The 19,397-nt window shown below is 44.6% G+C and overlaps 1 protein-coding gene across 3 annotated transcripts; it reads left to right on the top strand.

The window, feature by feature from the left end:
* cdk4 (cyclin dependent kinase 4) lies at positions 1–18,362 on the top strand. 3 transcript variants are annotated; one of them, XR_013965476.1, is made up of 9 exons: positions 1–121; positions 2,850–3,126; positions 3,339–3,474; positions 5,370–5,537; positions 6,510–6,619; positions 10,964–11,014; positions 11,616–11,751; positions 13,783–18,215; positions 18,250–18,362. XR_013965476.1 is itself a non-coding variant. In XM_080785036.1 (8 exons), exons 2-8 carry the CDS (start codon positions 2,879–2,881, stop codon positions 13,882–13,884), a joined length of 951 nt encoding a protein of 316 aa, XP_080641162.1. In that variant the 5' UTR covers positions 1–121; positions 2,850–2,878; the 3' UTR covers positions 13,885–18,362. The 3 variants fall into 3 exon arrangements, 1 of the variants encoding a protein (XP_080641162.1); XR_013965477.1 differs by having other exon boundaries at positions 13,783–16,784; positions 16,893–18,362; XM_080785036.1 differs by having other exon boundaries at positions 13,783–18,362.
* The last annotated feature ends 1,035 nt before the right edge of the window (positions 18,363–19,397 follow it).

Genomic DNA, 19,397 nt, shown 5'->3' on the forward strand with positions numbered 1-19,397 from the left:
CCTCAGAGCAGAACATAGCAGAGGAGAGTCGGAGCCGGGGCTGAGATCTGCTTTACTTTACCCCCAAAAAACACCCCGAAAAGCGGATCAACAACAGTCAACAAACAACAACACAGTCCTGGTGAGTTTAGAACACAGCTAGGGGGTCCGTGGTGGGGGCGGGGCCGGGGGTCCCTGAAACACCAACTATTATAGTCACATGATTACACTGTCCTGTGTTTGTTTGTTCGTGTAGGATGTTATATCTGTGGAAGAAGGAGAGACAACAATGTTGGAACATGTTGCTAAGTTTTATACTCGCCAACATGCGACCAAAGAAGGGCTTTTCCTCTCTCTGCCACGTCAGTGCACATGCGTGCGTGCGCGTTAGCACCAGAGTGTGCGCCCATGTGTGTGTGTGTGTGTGTGTGTGTGTGTGTGCGCGTGTGTGTCTGTCTGTGTGTTGTCTTAACTTGTCTTATTGTTAGCAACTACTAACTTGTTTATAATTTATGCTCCGATTTAATGAACACAATGGACGCGGTAGGAAAGATCACCACGTGTCGAGAGAGAGAGAGAGAGAGAGAGAGAGGGGGGGGGGGGGGGTGACGTCGTGTCCTGCCACATTTCATCATGTTATGACGCTCTGGGGCAGGCGAATGGTACTGGCCAATCAGCAGCAAGTGGAGAATATACATAAATACATAATTAATTAATAAGTTCCTCTCTTGTTTTGATGAATTGAACATGGCCTCTTGTAAACAAGAAGTGTAATGCTTATAATTATGGGTCACAGTTAACAGTCTTTGTATTGAGTTTGTGCTTATACATATTTCAATCAATCAATGTTGTTGAGCCCCTCCCTAGCCCCTCCCATGTCCAACTTTGAGGCTCTGTGTAAACACATTGGCCTAAACACAAACATTAAATGCTGTTGGTAAACGGATGGACAGTTTTGAGGGTTTGTTGTAAAACACAAACATTAACCCATTCTGACCTGAGATCAGATTCATACGAGGTTTCCACTGGACACACACTGGTCGGATTAACCCATTCTGACCTGAGATCAGATTCATACGAGGTTTCCACTGGACACACACTGGTCTGATTAACCCATTCTGACCTGAGATCAGATTCTATAAATGTCAGTCGTTCAGTCGATTTTTTCAAAAATACCAGTGGCGCGCTACGAGCTTGTAGATCTGCTATTTTTCAATAGCTAAAGCATAACATGATGCTAACACCAGAATGGGTTCCCGTTCAGAATGGGTTAAATGCTGTTTGTAAATGGATGGACAGTTCTGAGACAGGACCCCCTGAGACAGTTTGACATGCATTAGTTAACGGGACCCCCCATTTAATGGCATTTCCATCTCTGGGACCCCCAATTTATATTTATAAAATCAATGTTAACCCATTCTGAACGGGAACCCATTTTTGGTGTTGGCATCATGTTATGCTTTAGCTATTGAAAAATAGCAGATCTACAAGCTCATAGCGCGCTTGAAGGTCTGCTATTTTTGAAAAATCGAAGAACGACTGACATTTTTAGAATCTGATCTTCGGTCAGAATGGGTTATCAGACCAGTGTGTTGTCTAGTGGAAACCTCGTATGAATCTGATCTCATGTCAGAATGGGTTAATCAGACCAGTGTGTTGTCCAGTGGAAACCTCGTATGAATCTGATCTCAGGTCAGAATGGGTTAATTTAACTCTTGAGAGTGTTCCATTTGGAACCAAATGGACCCCAAACGCACCCCGCTTGGGGAACGGTACCCCCGGTTCTTCAGAACCGGCAGGGCACAGTGGACTCTGTACTGTATAGTTGTGATTTGTACCCGTCGCGATTGTGAACGGCAGAGCAGCGCATAATTATATCTATCTGTCCTAATCAGACACAGACAGTGGGGACAGGTTTGCCCTTTCAATTCCATTGTTGTGTGTGTGTGTGTGGGTGCGTGTGTGTGTGTGTGTGTGTGTGCGTGTGCGTGTGCGTGTGTAAGGTTGGAGAAGGTTCTTCATGGTCACAAGAGCGGGGAAGTGCTGACCAGCTGGTATAATCCGAAGTTAGGTCTTGGGGGCGATATCTTTATCTTTACGGACAAGTTAAGAAAGGCTTGGGTTTAGATTCTCATACAGACTAGATTGAAGATTATGATCCGACAGAGAACGATTCTGGCGAGATGCCTTATGTAAGGAGGGGATGACGTCACAACTAGGTATAGGCGTGACATCATAGCCTGGTTAATAAACCAGACTAATATCGCACGGACGGCGGGATATTAGTCTGGGGAGGCTCAGCTTGGATTTCATTTCCAGGGGGGGCGGGTTGAAACATTTTCTCTTTGACGCAATTGGTCAGAGCTGCTGTCAAGCATTGAAAGTCACTGTACCAAAGCCCGCCCAGATTGCATACCGTGTCCCGATTGGCCGCCCCCATTTCTCTGGTGTAGGAAATGGGCGTATACAATTGAGCCTCTCCAGACCGTAATCCGCCGGCAGGCAATTTTCTTTTTGCCAACGGCTGATTCGGTCTGGTTTATTATTAACCAGGCTAGTGACATCAGCCCTGACAGCGTGTGTGCGCGTGTGTGTGCGTGTGTGCGTGTGCGTGTGTGCGTGTGTGCGTGTGTGCGTGCGTGTGTGTGTGTGTGTGTGTGTGTGCGTGTGTGTGTGTGTGTGTGTGTGTGTGTGTGTGTGTGTGTGTGTGTGTGTGTGTGTGTGTGTGTGTGTGTGTGTGTGTGTGTGTGTGTGTGTGTGTGTGTGTGTGTGTGTGTGTGTGTGTGTGTGTGCGTGTGTGCGTGTGTGCGCGTGCCGCGTGTGTGTGTGTGTGTGTGTGTGTGTGTGTGTGTGTGTGTGTGTGCGTGCAGAGCGTCCAGCGGGGGTGTGGTCCTAGACGATGAGCCTCATGGCCATGGCGCAGAGCGGCGGCGTTGGGGGCGGGGCCCTGCAGTACGAGCGCGTGGCGGAGATCGGGGGCGGGGCCTACGGCACGGTGTACAAGGCGCGCCACGTGGAGAGCGGGACGTTCGTGGCGCTGAAGAGCGTCCGCGTGCAGACGGACCAGGACGGCCTGCCCGTCTCCACCGTCAGGGAGGTGGCGCTGCTGAGACGCCTGGACCAGTTCGACCACCCCAACGTCGTCAAGTAAGGACCCTAAACACTAACCCCTAAACCCCCTAAACCCTAACCCCCCTGACCCTTACCCCCTAAGCCCTAACCCCCCTAACCCTTACCCCCTAAGCCCTAACCACCCCAACGTCGTCAAGTAAGGACCCTGAGTCTGTGTGTGTGTGTGTGTGTGTGTGTGTGTGTGTGTGTGTGTGTGTGTGTGTGTGTGTGTGCGTGGTACCCTTCAGGCTCATGGACGTGTGTGCGTCCAAACGGACCGACCAGGAGACTAAAGTCACGCTGGTGTTTGAACACGTGGACCAAGACCTGAAAACCTTCCTGGACAAGGCCCCTCCCACCGGCCTATCGGAGAGCTGCATCAAGGTAACGAGGCCCCTCCCTCCGGCCTGGCCCCTCCCACCGGCCTATCGGAGAGCTGCATCAAGGTAACGAGGCCCCTCCCTCTGGCCTGGCCCCTCCCTCTGGCCCCTCCCTCTGGCCTATCAGAGAGCTGCATCAAGGTAACGAGGCCCCTCCCTCCGGCCTGGCCCCTCCCTCTGGCCCCTCCCTCTGGCCCCTCCCTCTGGCCCCTCCGTCTGGCCTATCAGAGAGCTGCATCAAGGTAATGGCTCGTACACACTGCGCCATATTTTCTCAGATGATGCTGTCCGGGAGCATTTTACAGTGTCGTACTTATTGGCATATTATCCCCAATATTGCCGTTATTGCATTTCACTTGAATAACCGCATCGGACTCAACGCTGCAGCAGCAGAGCAGAACTTTGGACCTTGTGTGCGCTGTGTGCGCGCGCGCTGTGTGCGTGTGTGCGTGCATGCATTTTAACCCATTCTGGGCGGGAACCCCTTTTGGTGTTAGCACTATGTCATGCTTTAGCTATTGAAAAATAGCAGATCTACAAGCTCGTAGCGCGCCACCGAGTGGCGAGCTACGAGCTTGTAGGTCTGTTGTTTTTGAAAAATCGAAGAGCGACTGACAATAGAAGACATTTTTTTTTAATCTGATCTCGGGTCAGATTATGGGCTAAACGTTGCGCTGTGTTCCAGGACCTGATGAACCAGCTGATCTCAGGTCAGATAGATTATGGGCTAAACGTTGTTACGCTGTGTTCCAGGACCTGATGAACCATCTGATCTCAGGTCAGATTATGGGCTAAACGTTGTTACGCTGTGTTCCAGGACCTGATGAACCAGCTGATCTCAGGTCAGATTATGGGCTAAACGTTGTTACGCTGTGTTCCAGGACTTGATGAACCAGCTGATCTCAGGTCAGATTATGGGCTAAACGTTGTGTTGCTGTGTTCCAGGACCTGATGAACCAGCTGATCTCAGGTCAGATTATGGGCTAAACGTTGTTACGCTGTGTTCCAGGACCTGATGAACCAGCTGATCTCGGGTCAGATTATGGGCTAAACGTTGTGTTGCTGTGTTCCAGGACCTGATGAACCAGCTGATCTCGGGTCAGATTATGGGCTAAACGTTGTGTTGCTGTGTTCCAGGACCTGATGAACCAGCTGATCTCAGGTCAGATTATGGGCTAAACGTTGTTGCGCTGTGTTCCAGGACCTGATGAACCAGCTGATCTCAGGTCAGATTATGGGCTAAACGTTGTTACGCTGTGTTCCAGGACCTGATGAACCATCTGATCTCAGGTCAGATTATGGGCTAAACGTTGTTACGCTGTGTTCCAGGACCTGATGAACCAGCTGATCTCAGGTCAGATTATGGGCTAAACGTTGTTACGCTGTGTTCCAGGACTTGATGAACCAGCTGATCTCAGGTCAGATTATGGGCTAAACGTTGTGTTGCTGTGTTCCAGGACCTGATGAACCAGCTGATCTCAGGTCAGATTATGGGCTAAACGTTGTTACGCTGTGTTCCAGGACCTGATGAACCAGCTGATCTCGGGTCAGATTATGGGCTAAACGTTGTGTTGCTGTGTTCCAGGACCTGATGAACCAGCTGATCTCAGGTCAGATTATGGGCTAAACGTTGTTGCGCTGTGTTCCAGGACCTGATGAACCAGCTGATCTCAGGTCAGATTATGGGCTAAACGTTGCGCTGTGTTCCAGGACCTGATGAACCAGCTGATCTCAGGTCAGATTATGGGCTAAACGTTGCGCTGTGTTCCAGGACCTGATGAACCAGATGCTCTCAGGTCAGATTATGGGCTAAACGTTGTGTTGCTGTGTTCCAGGACCTGATGAACCAGCTGCTCTCAGGTCAGATTATGGGCTAAACGTTGCGTTGCTGTGTTCCAGGACCTGATGAACCAGCTGCTGTGCGGCCTGGCGTTCCTCCACTCCAACCGGGTGATGCATCGGGACCTGAAGCCAGAGAACATCCTGGTGACCAGCCAGGGGACGCTGAAACTGGCCGACTTCGGCCTGGCGCGGATCTACAGCTGTCACATGGCCCTGACCCCCGTGGTGAGAGACGGTACAGTACAGTACAGTACAGTACAGTACAGTACAGCACAGCACAGGACAGTACAGCACAGCACAGGACAGTACAGCACAGCACAGCACAGTACAGTACAGTACAGCACAGTACAGTACAGTACAGCACAGCACAGTACAGCTGTCACGCAACCCTGCACTCTTCATCTGCTTTATCTGCAGGTGTAACGACATGGAATTAGAAACAAAATAGTTCAGGAGAAAAAAAATCTCCTGAATGCTGCCTTCCTTCCAGTATGGCACGGGTAAAAGGGGGCAGTTGGTTTACAGACGGGTAAAAGGGGCAGTTGTTTTACAGACGGGGTAAAAAGGGCAGTTGTTTTACAGACGGGTAAAAGGGGGCAGTTGTTTTACAGACGGGTAAAAAGGGGCAGTTGTTTTACAGACGGGTAAAAGGGGGCAGTTGTTTTACAGACGGGTAAAAGGGGGCAGTTGTTTTACAGACGGGTAAAAAGGGGCAGTTGTTTTACAGACGGGTAAAAAGGGGCAGTTGTTTTACAGACGGGGTAAAAAGGGCAGTTGTTTTACAGACGGGTAAAAAGGGCAGTTGTTTTACAGACGGGTAAAAAGGGGCAGTTGTTTTACAGACGGGTAAAAGGGGCAGTTGTTTTACAAGGTGGTCAGTTTCAATGTCGTCTGCAGCTCATTCTGCATGTATTTGGGCCACAGAAGCTAAAAGCAGATCTATACCAAGTTCAGAGTTAACTTTTGGTACCTTGAATTTGGGGAAACCACTCGAGCGGGTGTGGTATAGGGCTCAGAGTCCAGATCTACAAGCTCATAGCGCGCCACCGAGTGGCGCGCTATGAGCTTGTAGGTCTGCTATTTTTGAAAAATGGGTTAAATCATACCAGTGTGTGTTGTCCAGTGGAATAACCTGGTATGAATCTGATCTCGGGTCAGAATGGGATAAGATACAACGGGTTCTTCTTGTGTCTCCAGGTGGTCACGCTGTGGTACCGTCCTCCAGAGGTCCTCCTCCAGTCGTCCTACGCCACGCCCGTCGACATCTGGAGCACCGGCTGCATCTTCGCCGAGATGTTCAGACGCAAGTGAGTGACCAGAGAAATAACTGATCTCCACGTTTTAAAGGGCAACTTTAGTTTTTTTCAACCACGGTTCATGTTTTAGGTCATTAGAGAAAGTAAAGGATTTGCTGCTTTCTTTCGTTTTAGGTATTTTAGCTGTTTTTGACAGGGGGCTGGGGGCATTCGAGCATGGGGCTAAATATGTATTTCTTTACAAAATGTTATAGCGATTTATTTTTTTATTCTTTACTATAGTCCTACTAGACCCCAAGAAATGACATCTGGCCACAAAAGATCACGAGATCTACTGAATGTGTCAAACTGACATATTGAGCCTATGACACACAGGGCTGTATTTTGCGTGTCTTAAGTACCAGGTCTTATTACTTAACTTGAGTAAACTAAAGACCTGGAGGCGTGATCAATGCTCTTTGGCCACTCAGAATAGCCAAAGGGCATTGATCACGCCTCCAGGTCTTTAGTTTACTCAAGTTAGGTAATAAGACCTGGTACTTAAGACACACAAAATACAGCCCACAGTGTGGCTTCCCCCCAGTAGGCTACCTTCACATTCAGTAGATCCCGTGATCTTTTGTGGCTAGATGTAATTTCTTGGGGTCTATTAGGACTATAGTAAATAATAAAATAATAAATCGCCATAATATTTTGTAAAAAAAATACATATTTAGCCCCATGCTCGAATGCCCCCGCCCCCCTGTCAAAAACAGCTAAAATCCCTAAAATGAAAGAAAGCAGCAAATGAAGAAAAATGAACACTCATCTTTTACTTTCTCTAATAATAACCTAAAACATGAACCTTGGTTGAAAAAAACTAAAGTTGTCCTTTAACTATAGTTTTAGTTTTCGTAAATAAACGTCCTACTCGTTCATAATATACAAAAGCATCAAATCTCACGTGTAAATATAGCGCTTTTATTCAAAGCTTCTCTTCACACACATTCACACACCGATGGCGGAGGAAACCATGCAAGGCACCGAGCTGCACATCAGGAGAGCATTCAGGGGTTCAGAGTCTTGCTCGAGGACACTTCCTCCACACTGTGGCCCTCATTTATCGACGCGGCGTACGCCAACATATGGGTGCACGCCCGGGATTACCGCAATTAATTAATCGTCATTTATTATCATTTCCGCAAAACCTTTGAACTTGAACGTGAGCCGGGACAAATATCACGTGAGGTCGGGAGCTGTCGTATAGGCTTTGTCCTCAGCTGTTTTTTCTGTCGTAGAACAGCGGAGCAGCGTTGACTGACCAGCTGAGAGGCTGTCACAGGCATCGAAACATATGTATTCACCCCTAAAATGTTTATATAAAACTGTATGTATATGGGCTACCCCCCAAAAATGTAAAGGAATACATCAATGAGGTCTTTGTGTCATATTATGAAATTGGTAGGAGATTTCCAACTTTACAAGCAATTAAAAACAATGCTGCAAGTTTAGATGCTTAAGCCATTTAAACATTGTTTTGCATGATGGGAGGATTTGGCTCCCTCTGCTGGAATATTGTCATGACGGGACGTTGAGTAGTGCAGAGTGAACTGAGAGTCAATACAAGTCTATAGCCTAATCTACAGCAGACCCATCATGTCTGTCTGGAGAGTCAATACAAGTCTAGTATAATCTACAGCAGACCCATCACCATCTGTCTGGAGTTACGGTAGGCTATATGCAATCTCCTCCTGTTTAACCCATTCTGACCTGAGATCAGATTCTAAAAAATGTCTGTTTTAAAATGACAGTTTTCTGAAAAAGCCTATGTTTCTATGTCAGTCGTTCTTCATATAAACGTGCATGGTCACGGTGTCATTGACGGACCACAGTGATACAGACAGACAGACAGACAGACAGACAGACAGACAGACAGACAGACAGACAGACAGACAGACAGACAGACGGACAGGACAGCTGAGACTCAGGAGATGCACCTATTTGCAAAACAGCAGCGTGTGTGTGTGTGTGTGTGTGTGTGTGTGTGTGTGTGTGTGTATTTTTAATATACCGTATATACACAATTACACATACACAACAGTGGCTCAGAAAAAAGAAGGCTGAAACACCGGCTTCTTGACATACAAATGCATTTTTAAACTCAAACTCATTTAAGATCTGGCTTAATTTGCATTAAGTTGCGCTGACCTTATGAATATGCGCCTCAAAGAGGGTTTACAGTGCAAAAATAAAAGAGCCACCACAGCAGAACTTACTCTACAGAGCAAACTTTTATTTATCATTTATCTGTACAGCACTGTTATAGAAATAAACTGTTAGAAATAACTTCTTAATACTGTAACTTCACAAGTGACTGACAGTTGTCCGCAACTCGAACTTGGGCGGTATATAAAACAAATAAATGTGGCCTTACGGGCCCAGGCCTGCCGCATATACTGCTGCTAGGATAGGCCTACTCTAAAATTAATCTCTTGCATGATATAGGCATTAGGCCTGTCAAAAAAAATCGATTCAAGTTAGAATCGCGATTCTAATGCCGTCCGATTCAGAATCTATTCTCATTTTCCAAAGATTATGGCCTGGGTTTCTGCATAGTGCATTTACTACCAGCTATAAGCTAAGCCTGCCAATTGTATTTATTTTACACCTGTTTTAATACTAATGTATTGTTCTGGTATTGAGTGAGAAGAGATTTTGTAACTTTTGTACTGGTTCAAATTTGTGCAAGCTAAATAAATGAGACATATGTTCTTACTCTTGGATTTAACCTTTTGTGTGTTTAAATCATTCAGTTGATAAAACCTTTACAATTATACAAGCTTTTTACTAAATGTACTCTGCTTTCATGCCAGAAGACTGGAGTAGATCATGCTAAAATTCTATTTAATTGTTTTTAATAAAACAAAAAAAAACTGCTTTAGAATCGGAAAAAAAATCTTTTTTGAATCGAGAATCGGAAAAATCGAAAAGATGGTTTTTGAATCGAATCGTCACCCCAAGAATCTGAATCGAATCGAATCGTGGGACACCTAAAGATTCGCAGCCCTAATAGGCATGCATAAAGCTCTATGACTGTCTCAAAGAATACAATAAAATGCAAACAGAGTAATAATAATAATAATAATAATAATAATACATTTTATTTATATGGCGCCTTTCAGGTCACTCAAGGTCGCCTAACAAAACAGAAAAGAAATACAATACAATAAAGCAAGTTTAAAATACACACAGAGGCCTGCAGCAGACTTTTACTCAAGGTGGGAGTAAACTAACTTTGGCATGGCAAAGAACGGAGACAGTTTGGTTAACGACTTGGCTCAATAATTATTAATGACTCGGCGCACTGAGCCTCTTAGCTGATTGATTGAACACTGCATGCTGTGCGGAGCAACAGATACATAATAATAATAAAAAATAATAGCTTTAGGATATAGGCTAAGAAGCCTGCCGAATTAATAAAAACAAATAATAATATTACTGCAATAATACTCACGCGCAACGTTATATTAATTTTCCGACTTGGACTTGCTTCAGCAGCGCGCGCACACACACACACACACACACACACACACACTAAAATCTGGTCAAAACTATAAAGACTTTGAAACAACGTGTTTTACATTCTATCTCTCTTGCTCCGCGCCTAAACTCTCGTCCTCTCTCTCTCCTAATTAGTATGCAGCACAGCACACACACACACACACACACACACACACACACACACACACACACACACACACACACACACACACACTCCTGTGTGGCTCCTTGGATAAAGGCGCTATATAAATGCACCATTTATCATTTACCTGTAACACAATACCCATGTCGGCCTGTGGCCTCTAGATGGCAGCAAACTCCCACCGTTGGCTCTTTCTGGGTGTTTTAAATCCACCTTACATGATTATAAACCTATTCTAGATTAATAATTGTGCATAAAGTGAAACATTAAAAAGAAAAGTTTTAATCTGGATGATTATGGTGTCTGTACAGCTCATGAAAATAAAAATAAAATCCTTTCTCAAAATATTAGAATATTTCGTGAGACCACTATAAAAAAACATGTTTACAATACAGACCATCTGAAAAGTATGTTACTTTAAGCACTCAATACTTGGTCTGGGCTACTTTATACAAATAATTTCATCAATGGGGCGTGGCATGTAATTAATGAAAAGGACAGAGATCTGGGTTCTCAGGTGTTAATGGAACTGCATCTGTAAGCTTAACTTCATTTATTTCATTTTAATTATTCAGTTATTTCTGTATCAACTAGCAGTTTATGTATATTTATACGTCAACAAGTTAACATGTACAATCTCTTTATTAACTAGCAGATTATACACATTTATACGTCAACATGTTAACATGTATTGTACAATCTCTTCCGTTCAGACCTTTGTTTTGTGGAGAATCGGAAGTGGACCAGCTGGCGAAGATATTTGAGTGAGTTTGAACAACCAATACAATGTAAAACAATAACAATGTTAAACAAACGCAAAGCAAAATAATCGTTGAGTTGCCTTAATTCTGTGTGTATAGAGCGTCGCAGTCCCTCCCCCTTTCAGAACAACGAGTGGCCCAGGAAATGAATCCCAATGCATTTTCCCTGATAGGCATTTCATAAAGTATTTATTTAAAGACGGTTACGCCGCGGACAAAGCCAACTCGGATCGTGACAAATCATGACAATGAACACAATGTTTTGGGGCCGATCAAATAATTTGTAAGAAGAAAAACAAAAAAAATAGTGTTGTCTTTCCTGCCTTTATTTTATTCTTTCTAATGATTTGATCGGCCCCCGAAACATTGTGTTCATTGTCATGATTTGTCACGATCCGAGTTGGCTTTGTCCGCGGCGTAACCGTCTTTAAATAAATACTTTAGGAAATGCCTATGAGGGGACATGAACGGCGATTTCCATTCCGGGTCTCTCGAGGGGGGGGCGGGACTGCGACGCTCTATTCCATGTAATGTGTCGGGTGTGCATTTCGTTTCATTGGATAACATGTGGTGTGTGACGCGTCATGTGACCCGTGCATTTCAGTCTCATTGGATTACCACGAGAAGAGGAGTGGCCGAGTGACGTCACGCTGAAAAGAAAAAACTTCCCCCCTTATTTCTCTCGACCAATCACAGACTTTGTTCCAGAAATAGACGAACAGGGGGCACAGCTGCTGCGGGTAAGGATTAACATTTTAACCAAATTAAAAACTGTGGGGGGTGAATTTATCCAAATTAAAAATGTATGGGGTGAATTTATCCAAATTAAAAACTGTATAGGGTGAATTTATCCAAATTAAAAACTGTATAGGGTGAATTTATCCAAATTAAAAACTGTATAGGGTGAATTTATCCAAATTAAAAACTGTTTGGGGTGAATTTATCCAAATTAAAAACTGTGTGGGGTGAATTTATCCAAATTAAAAACTGTGTGGGGTGAATTTATCCAAATTATAAATGTATGGGGTGAATTTAAACACCCCGAATGCCCGGGGGCATTTAGGACCATTAAATCAGAGCGCCCGGCGATTTGAAGACGCACCAGGCGCCATCTTGGATGTAGATAGGATAGGATGTAGGATCGCATAGGATGTATGTAGGGATATATGTAGGATGCGATTAGCAGCAACGGACTTGGAAGTCCGTTGCTGCAAATCGCCGGGCGCTCTGATTTAATGGATCCTATATAAGATCCCATTTTTCACCCCTGTGTCAATCATCTACTGTGATCCTGGGCTCTACACACCCTCCACCAACCTGGGGAGAGCAACGGACTTGAACTCATGCTTCCTTCATGCCTGAGTGTCCAAGTTGCTCCTTTACACCTGACAGGGGGGAGTTTCCCTGGTTGGACGTAGCGCGTGGAAGGAACACATTATTCCAACCAGTTCCTTTCCCTAATTTCGGAATACTGATATGTTATTGATTTAAGCTGTTTACAATTCCAAACATGCAAACATGACCCGCTTGAATTACTTAGTCTAAATTAGTAGCTTGCTGTGTTACAAATAATGTCAGTCTTTTTTATGTCCAGTATATTTGTATTTAGTTAAAATGACTTTTCAGGATCTCTTAAAAATAGCAAAAAATATTATTCAGGATTTCAATTTTTGGTACGACATGCATGCACTGTGGCCCCTCTGGAGTGAGCATGGAAATATAATGGCCCTCTCCATCGTCAAAGTTGCCCACCCCTGATTTAGATGAAGAGTTATTCACGTTTTAAGACTTAAGGTCTCATCCACTAAAATGGATGGGGATCACTTTGGATGACGTCCCAACCGTAAATGACATCGCATGTTGCCCAACAGGCGCTCCCAGCCTGTGGAGCGGTGTGCTCCGTTATGATATCATTAATGTTCCGTCCTGTGATTAATGTCCGTGCTGAGCGTTGGGCGTTACTGTCAGGTGTAAAGGAGCAACTTGGACACTCAGGCATGAAGGAAGCATGAGTTCAAGTCCGTTGCTCTCACCTTGTCCCCCATATATGGGGACTAGGTTGGTCTCCCCTTGTCCCCCATATATGGGGACTAGGTTGGTCTCCCCTTGTCCCCCATATATGGGGACTAGGTTGCTCTCCCCTTGTCCCCCATATATGGGGACTAGGTTGCTCTCCCCTTGTCCCCCATATATGGGGACTAGGTTGGTCTCCCCTTGTCCCCCATATATGGGGACTAGGTTGCTCTCCCCTTGTCCCCCATATATGGGGACTAGGTTGGTCTCCCCTTGTCCCCCATATATGGGGACTAGGTTGGTCTCCCCTTGTCCCCCATATATGGGGACTAGGTTGGTCTCCCCATGTCCCCCATATATGGGGACTAGGTTGGTCTCCCCTTGTCCCCCATATATGGGGACTAGGTTGGTGGAGGGTGTGTAGAGCCCAGGATCACATTAGATGATTGACACAGGGGTGAAAAATGGGTTACAAAATCGTGGGATAAAAATATATATATTATAAAAATAAAAAGACTGTCCAGTCGCTAGTCGATTTAATCATACCTCCAGTTGTTGTCGATCGCATTTAGAGTGTTTTGGCTACATGTAGCATTTAGCTGCTCCAGCCACATCCGGGATAACATCCGGACCGCCGGGGAAAGGGGTCCATTGCTATAAGTCGATTGGGCGTTAATATGATTTAATGGATTAAATAAACCCCGGGCAATTAGATTGTTAACCCTTCGCGTGTCACTCTTGTTTTCCCCCTACCACAGGAAATGCTGACCTTTGACCCTGTGAGGAGGATCTCTGCCCTCAACTCTCTAGAACATCCTTATTTTCAGGACGACGACACAGTGACTCAGAGCAACGGCTGAGCAACGACAGGGAAACGTCTTGTCTTTCTGTGTTTCTAGACGCGACTCTACGTTCCTTCAGTCTTTCTATGTTTCTAGACCTGACTCTGCGTTCCTTCAGTCTTTCTATGTTTCTAGACGCGACGCTACGTTCCTTCAGTCTTTCTATGTTTCTAGACACGACTCTGCGTTCCTTCAGTCTTTCTATGTTTCTAGACACGACTCTATGTTGGTTCAGGGAAACGTCTTGTCTTTCTATGTTTCTAGACGCGACGCTTCGTTGTTTCAGTGGCATTACGGCCTTCAACGACTTCCAGGCTCGTCCGCCGTGGCGGTGTGATATCGGTCGTTACATAATATAATCTGTTGCGCCCAAAATGCATTCCTTCCTTGATTGATTAATTGATTGATTGATTGATTGATTGATTGGTTGATTGGTGTCTGGGATATATAAATACGAAAAAAGGAAGAACAGACTGAAAGGTTCTGTTTTTTTTTCCTTACTTTTTGAACTTTTAGAATATCGTAATTGATTATTTGATTTCATAGTGTTTCGTTAGTTTTCATCATGAAAGCAGTACCGGTGTTTGGTAGGGTGCAGTACTTAGTTTAGACAGTACTTAGTTCAGACTAGTCATTTGGTTTAGACCAGTCTCAAACCCTCACCCTAAACCTAACCTCCCACGGGGCAGCACACCTAAACCTAACCTTAGCCCATGTCTAACCAATGACTAGTCTAAACTAAGTATGCACCCTAAACCTAACCTTAGCCCATGTCTAACCAATGACTAGTCTAAACTAAGTATGCACCCTAAACCTAACCTTAGCCCATGTCTAACCAATGCCTAGTGTAAACTAAGTGTGCACCCCAAAGCGGTACCAGTGTTTGGTATACATGCGTGTTATCCTGCTTCCTTTGTGACCATTACTGTATCTACTGTATTAATAACCACATCATGCCTTATATGGACGTGCCGTTGTGAAGGTGGAGATTTCTATAGCTCCAGGTTCAGTGCCTCTCAAAGTGGGGGTCCAAATGGGACCCTTCAGATTTCCTGTGGAGTATAGGGGGCCGGGGGGGGGTTCCAAATGGACCCTTTAAAACCCATTGACTGAATGGGTTAAAAAAATTATAATTAAAAAGTCTTCTAAATCCTAAAAAGCTTTCTGAAAAACCTTATGTTTAACCTTAGTGGGAACTATTTCACCCCAACCCGACAGAGGAATACTGTATGAATAGCAGTACAGTATTAAAACACAGACAGAGGAATACTGTATATGAATAGCAGTACAGTATTCACACAGACAGAGGAATACTGTATGAATAGCAGTACAGTATTAAAACACAGACAGAGGAATACTGTAAGAATAGCAGTACAGTATTCACACAGACAGAGGAATACTGTATATGAATAGCAGTACAGTATTCACACAGACAGAGGAATACTGTAAGAATAGCAGTACAGTAACAATAATAATTGTGCACATAATTATGCAATTGTTAAATGTTAATTGTCATTGTGGAATTTCGTCGCTGTTGTGCACACCACACCTTGGGCTGTATTTTGCGTGTCTTAAGTACCAGGTCTTATTCCCTATAACTTGAGTAAACTAAAGACCTGGGAGGCGTGATCAATGCCATTTGGCTATTCTGAGTGGCCAAAGAGCATTGATCACGCCTCCAGGTCTTTAGTTTACTCAAGTTTAGGGAATAAGACCTGGTACTAGTTAAGACACGCAAAATACAGCCCCTTGTATCCCCATATTTCATACTCTTACCTACAGTAACAGATCGACGCAAATTCGAAAAGTAGAAAAAATAGCTTGCTGTGAACGTGTGTAGATTGGCTATTTTGTTTTTGCTACTTTTCGAACGTTCTCTCGCGTCTCTTGAGTTGTGTTAATATTCAGCGAATGAAAAGGTGTTTGCACATTGGTTTTTCGTTTGTTTCGGCCGAATTTCGTTAAAGGACGTTAAAAAAACCAAAGTGACACTGCCAGCGAATATTTCGTCCGTATAAAGTTTTTTATCTGATTGTATCCGTTTTCCGCAGCTGTCTACTGTCTAGTGGGGTGATGGTGACAGGCTGACAGCTATAGTGATAGTTACTACTGTCTACTGTCTAGTGGGGTGATGGTGACAGGCTGACAGCTATAGTGATAGTTACTCCTGTCTACTGTCTAGTGGGGTGATGGTGACAGGCTGACAGCTATAGTGATAGTTACTATACTGTCTAGTGGGGTGATGGTGACAGGCTGACAGCTATAGTGATATAGTTACTAATGTCTACTGTCTAGTGGGGTGATGGTGACAGGCTGACAGCTATAGTGATAGTTACTACTGTCTACTGTCTAGTGGGGTGATGGTGACAGGCTGACAGCTATAGTGATAGTTACTCCTGTCTACTGTCTAGTGGGGTGATGGTGACAGGCTGACAGCTATAGTGATAGTTACTATACTGTCTACTGTCTAGTGGGGTGATGGTGACAGGCTGACAGCTATAGTGATAGTTACTACTGTCTACTGTCTAGTGGGGTGATGGTGACAGGCTGACAGCTATAGTGATAGTTACTATACTGTCTACTGTCTAGTGGGGTTATGGTGACAGGCTGACAGCTATAGTGATAGTTACTACTGTCTACTGTCTAGTGGGGTGATGGTGACAGGCTGACAGCTATAGTGATAGTTACTACTGTCTACTGTCTAGTGGGGTGATGGTGACAGGCTGACAGCTATAGTGATAGTTACTATACTGTCTACTGTCTAGTGGGGTGATGGTGACAGGCTGACAGCTACTGTATAGTGATATTTACTACTGTCTACTGTCTAGTGGGGTGATGGTGACAGGCTGACAGCTATAGTGATATAGTTACTAGTGTCTACTGTCTAGTGGGGTGATGGTGACAGGCTGACAGCTACAGTGATAGTTACTATAGTGTCTAGTGGGGTGATGGTGACAGGCTGACAGCTATAGTGATAGTTACTATACTGTCTAGTGTCTAGTGGGGTGATGGTGACAGGCTGACAGCTATAGTGATAGTTACTACTGTCTACTGTCTAGTGGGGTGATGGTGACAGGCTGACAGCTATAGTGATAGTTACTCCTGTCTACTGTCTAGTGGGGTGATGGTGACAGGCTGACAGCTATAGTGATAGTTACTATACTGTCTAGTGGGGTGATGGTGACAGGCTGACAGCTATAGTGATAGTTACTCCTGTCTACTGTCTAGTGGGGTGATGGTGACAGGCTGACAGCTATAGTGATAGTTACTACTGTCTACTGTCTAGTGGGGTGATGGTGACAGGCTGACAGCTATAGTGATATAGTTACTAGTGTCTACTGTCTAGTGGGGTGATGGTGACAGGCTGACAGCTACTGTATAGTGATATTTACTACTGTCTACTGTCTAGTGGGGTGATGGTGACAGGCTGACAGCTATAGTGATATAGTTACTAGTGTCTACTGTCTAGTGGGGTGATGGTGACAGGCTGACAGCTGTAGTGATAGTTACTATACTGTCTAGTGGGGTGATGGTGACAGGCTGACAGCTATAGTGATAGTTACTATACTGTCTAGTGGGGTGATGGTGACAGGCTGACAGCTATAGTGATAGTTACTACTGTCTACTGTCTAGTGGGGTGATGGTGACAGGCTGACAGCTATAGTGATATAGTTACTAGTGTCTACTGTCTAGTGGGGTGATGGTGACAGGCTGACAGCTATAGTGATAGTTACTACTGTCTAGTGGGGTGATGGTGACAGGCTGACAGCTATAGTGATAGTTACTACTGTCTACTGTCTAGTGGGGTGATGGTGACAGGCTGACAGCTATAGTGATAGTTACTCCTGTCTACTGTCTAGTGGGGTGATGGTGACAGGCTGACAGCTATAGTGATAGTTACTATACTGTCTAGTGGGGTGATGGTGACAGGCTGACAGCTATAGTGATAGTTACTATACTGTCTAGTGGGGTGATGGTGACAGGCTGACAGCTATAGTGATAGTTACTACTGTCTACTGTCTAGTGGGGTGATGGTGACAGGCTGACAGCTATAGTGATAGTTACTACTGTCTACTGTCTAGTGGGGTGATGGTGACAGGCTGACAGCTATAGTGATAAAGTCACTACAGATAAATAACACACCAGTGTGCAACCACCTTAGATGCGTATAACGACTACATTATTGGATATATTTGAACTCAGGTTTGTTTATTTGTGTTTTTTAATTTCCTGAAAGTTTTTTGGGCATACAGAGTTTCCTCCGTTGTGTTTGTGGGTGAGGTGTAGCCTATACTTGGTTGTGTTTGTGGGTGAGGTGTAGCCTATACTTGGTTGTGTTTGTGGGTGAGGTGTAGCCTATACTTGGTTGTGTTTGTGGGAGAGGTGTAGCCTATACTTGTACAAGATGTACGTTGTTCCCTTCATTCCAAGAGCTAAAGCTGTTCTGAACCACTGCTGCAAAGACCAACAATAAACTGTCCTAATACTCACAAAAAGAGCTTATTTTTGTGTGCGTGTGCGTGTGCGTGTGCGTGTGTGTGTGTGTGTGTGTGTGTGTGTGTGTGTGTGTAAAAATATTTAGGACGACCGTCGAGCCGATTCTACTCTATGGCTCAGGGAAATGGACACTTTCAAAGAAATAAGAGAAACGGTTGGATGACACTTAATTACACCCACCTCATCGCCTTCTCTTAATAATATACACATATAAACCTTTCCTGTGTTTCTTCACTAGTCTGAGTATTTCCTTTCTGCTAAGCAACAAGTTATATAGGCTTAGGTGATTTATATTTATATTAGGATAAATTTGCGCGACTGTAAAGACTTAACGGAAGTGGGGAGGAGGCTCCACTTCTGCTTTATATTTTACTCATGATCAGAGCTTCCGTTGCTCCAGACTGTACGACGGAAGCGTTTATATTTTACTCATGATCAGAGCTTCCGTTGCTCCAGACTGTACGACGGAAGCGTTTATATTTTACTCATGATCAGAGCTTCCGTTGCTCCAGACTGTACGACGCAAGCATTTATATTTTATTCGTGATCAGAGCTTCCGTTGCTCCAGACTGTACGACGGAAGCGTTTATATTTTACTCATGATCAGAGCTTCCGTTGCTCCAGACTGTACGACGGAAGCGTTTATATTTTACTCATGATCAGAGCTTCCGTTGCTCCAGACTGTACGACGCAAGCATTTATATTTTATTCGTGATCAGAGCTTCCGTTGCTCCAGACTGTACGACGGAAGCGTTTATATTTTACTCATGATCAGAGCTTCCGTTGCTCCAGACTGTACGACGCAAGCATTTATATTTTATTCGTGATCAGAGCTGCCGTTGCTCCAGACTGTACGACGGAAGCGTTTATATTTTACTCATGATCAGAGCTTCCGTTGCTCCAGACTGTACGACGGAAGCGTTTATATTTTACTCATGATCAGAGCTTCCGTTGCTCCAGACTGTACGACGGAAGCATTTATATTTTACTCATGATCAGAGCTTCCGTTGCTCCAGACTGTACGACGGAAGCAT

The sequence above is a fragment of the Protomyctophum bolini genome, assembly GCF_963924005.1.
Source record: "Protomyctophum bolini genome assembly, chromosome: 2".
Lineage (NCBI taxonomy): Eukaryota > Metazoa > Chordata > Actinopteri > Myctophiformes > Myctophidae > Protomyctophum > Protomyctophum bolini.

Coding starts and splice junctions, on each gene's coding strand:
- cdk4 (XM_080785036.1), top strand. CDS start 2,879: ATGAGCCTCATGGCCATGGCGCAGAGCGGCGGCGTTGGGGGCGGGGCC. Junction 3,127..3,338: donor GACCACCCCAACGTCGTCAA/GTAAGGACCCTA, acceptor GGTACCCTTCAG/GCTCATGGACGTGTGTGCGT. Junction 5,538..6,509: donor ACATGGCCCTGACCCCCGTG/GTGAGAGACGGT, acceptor TTGTGTCTCCAG/GTGGTCACGCTGTGGTACCG.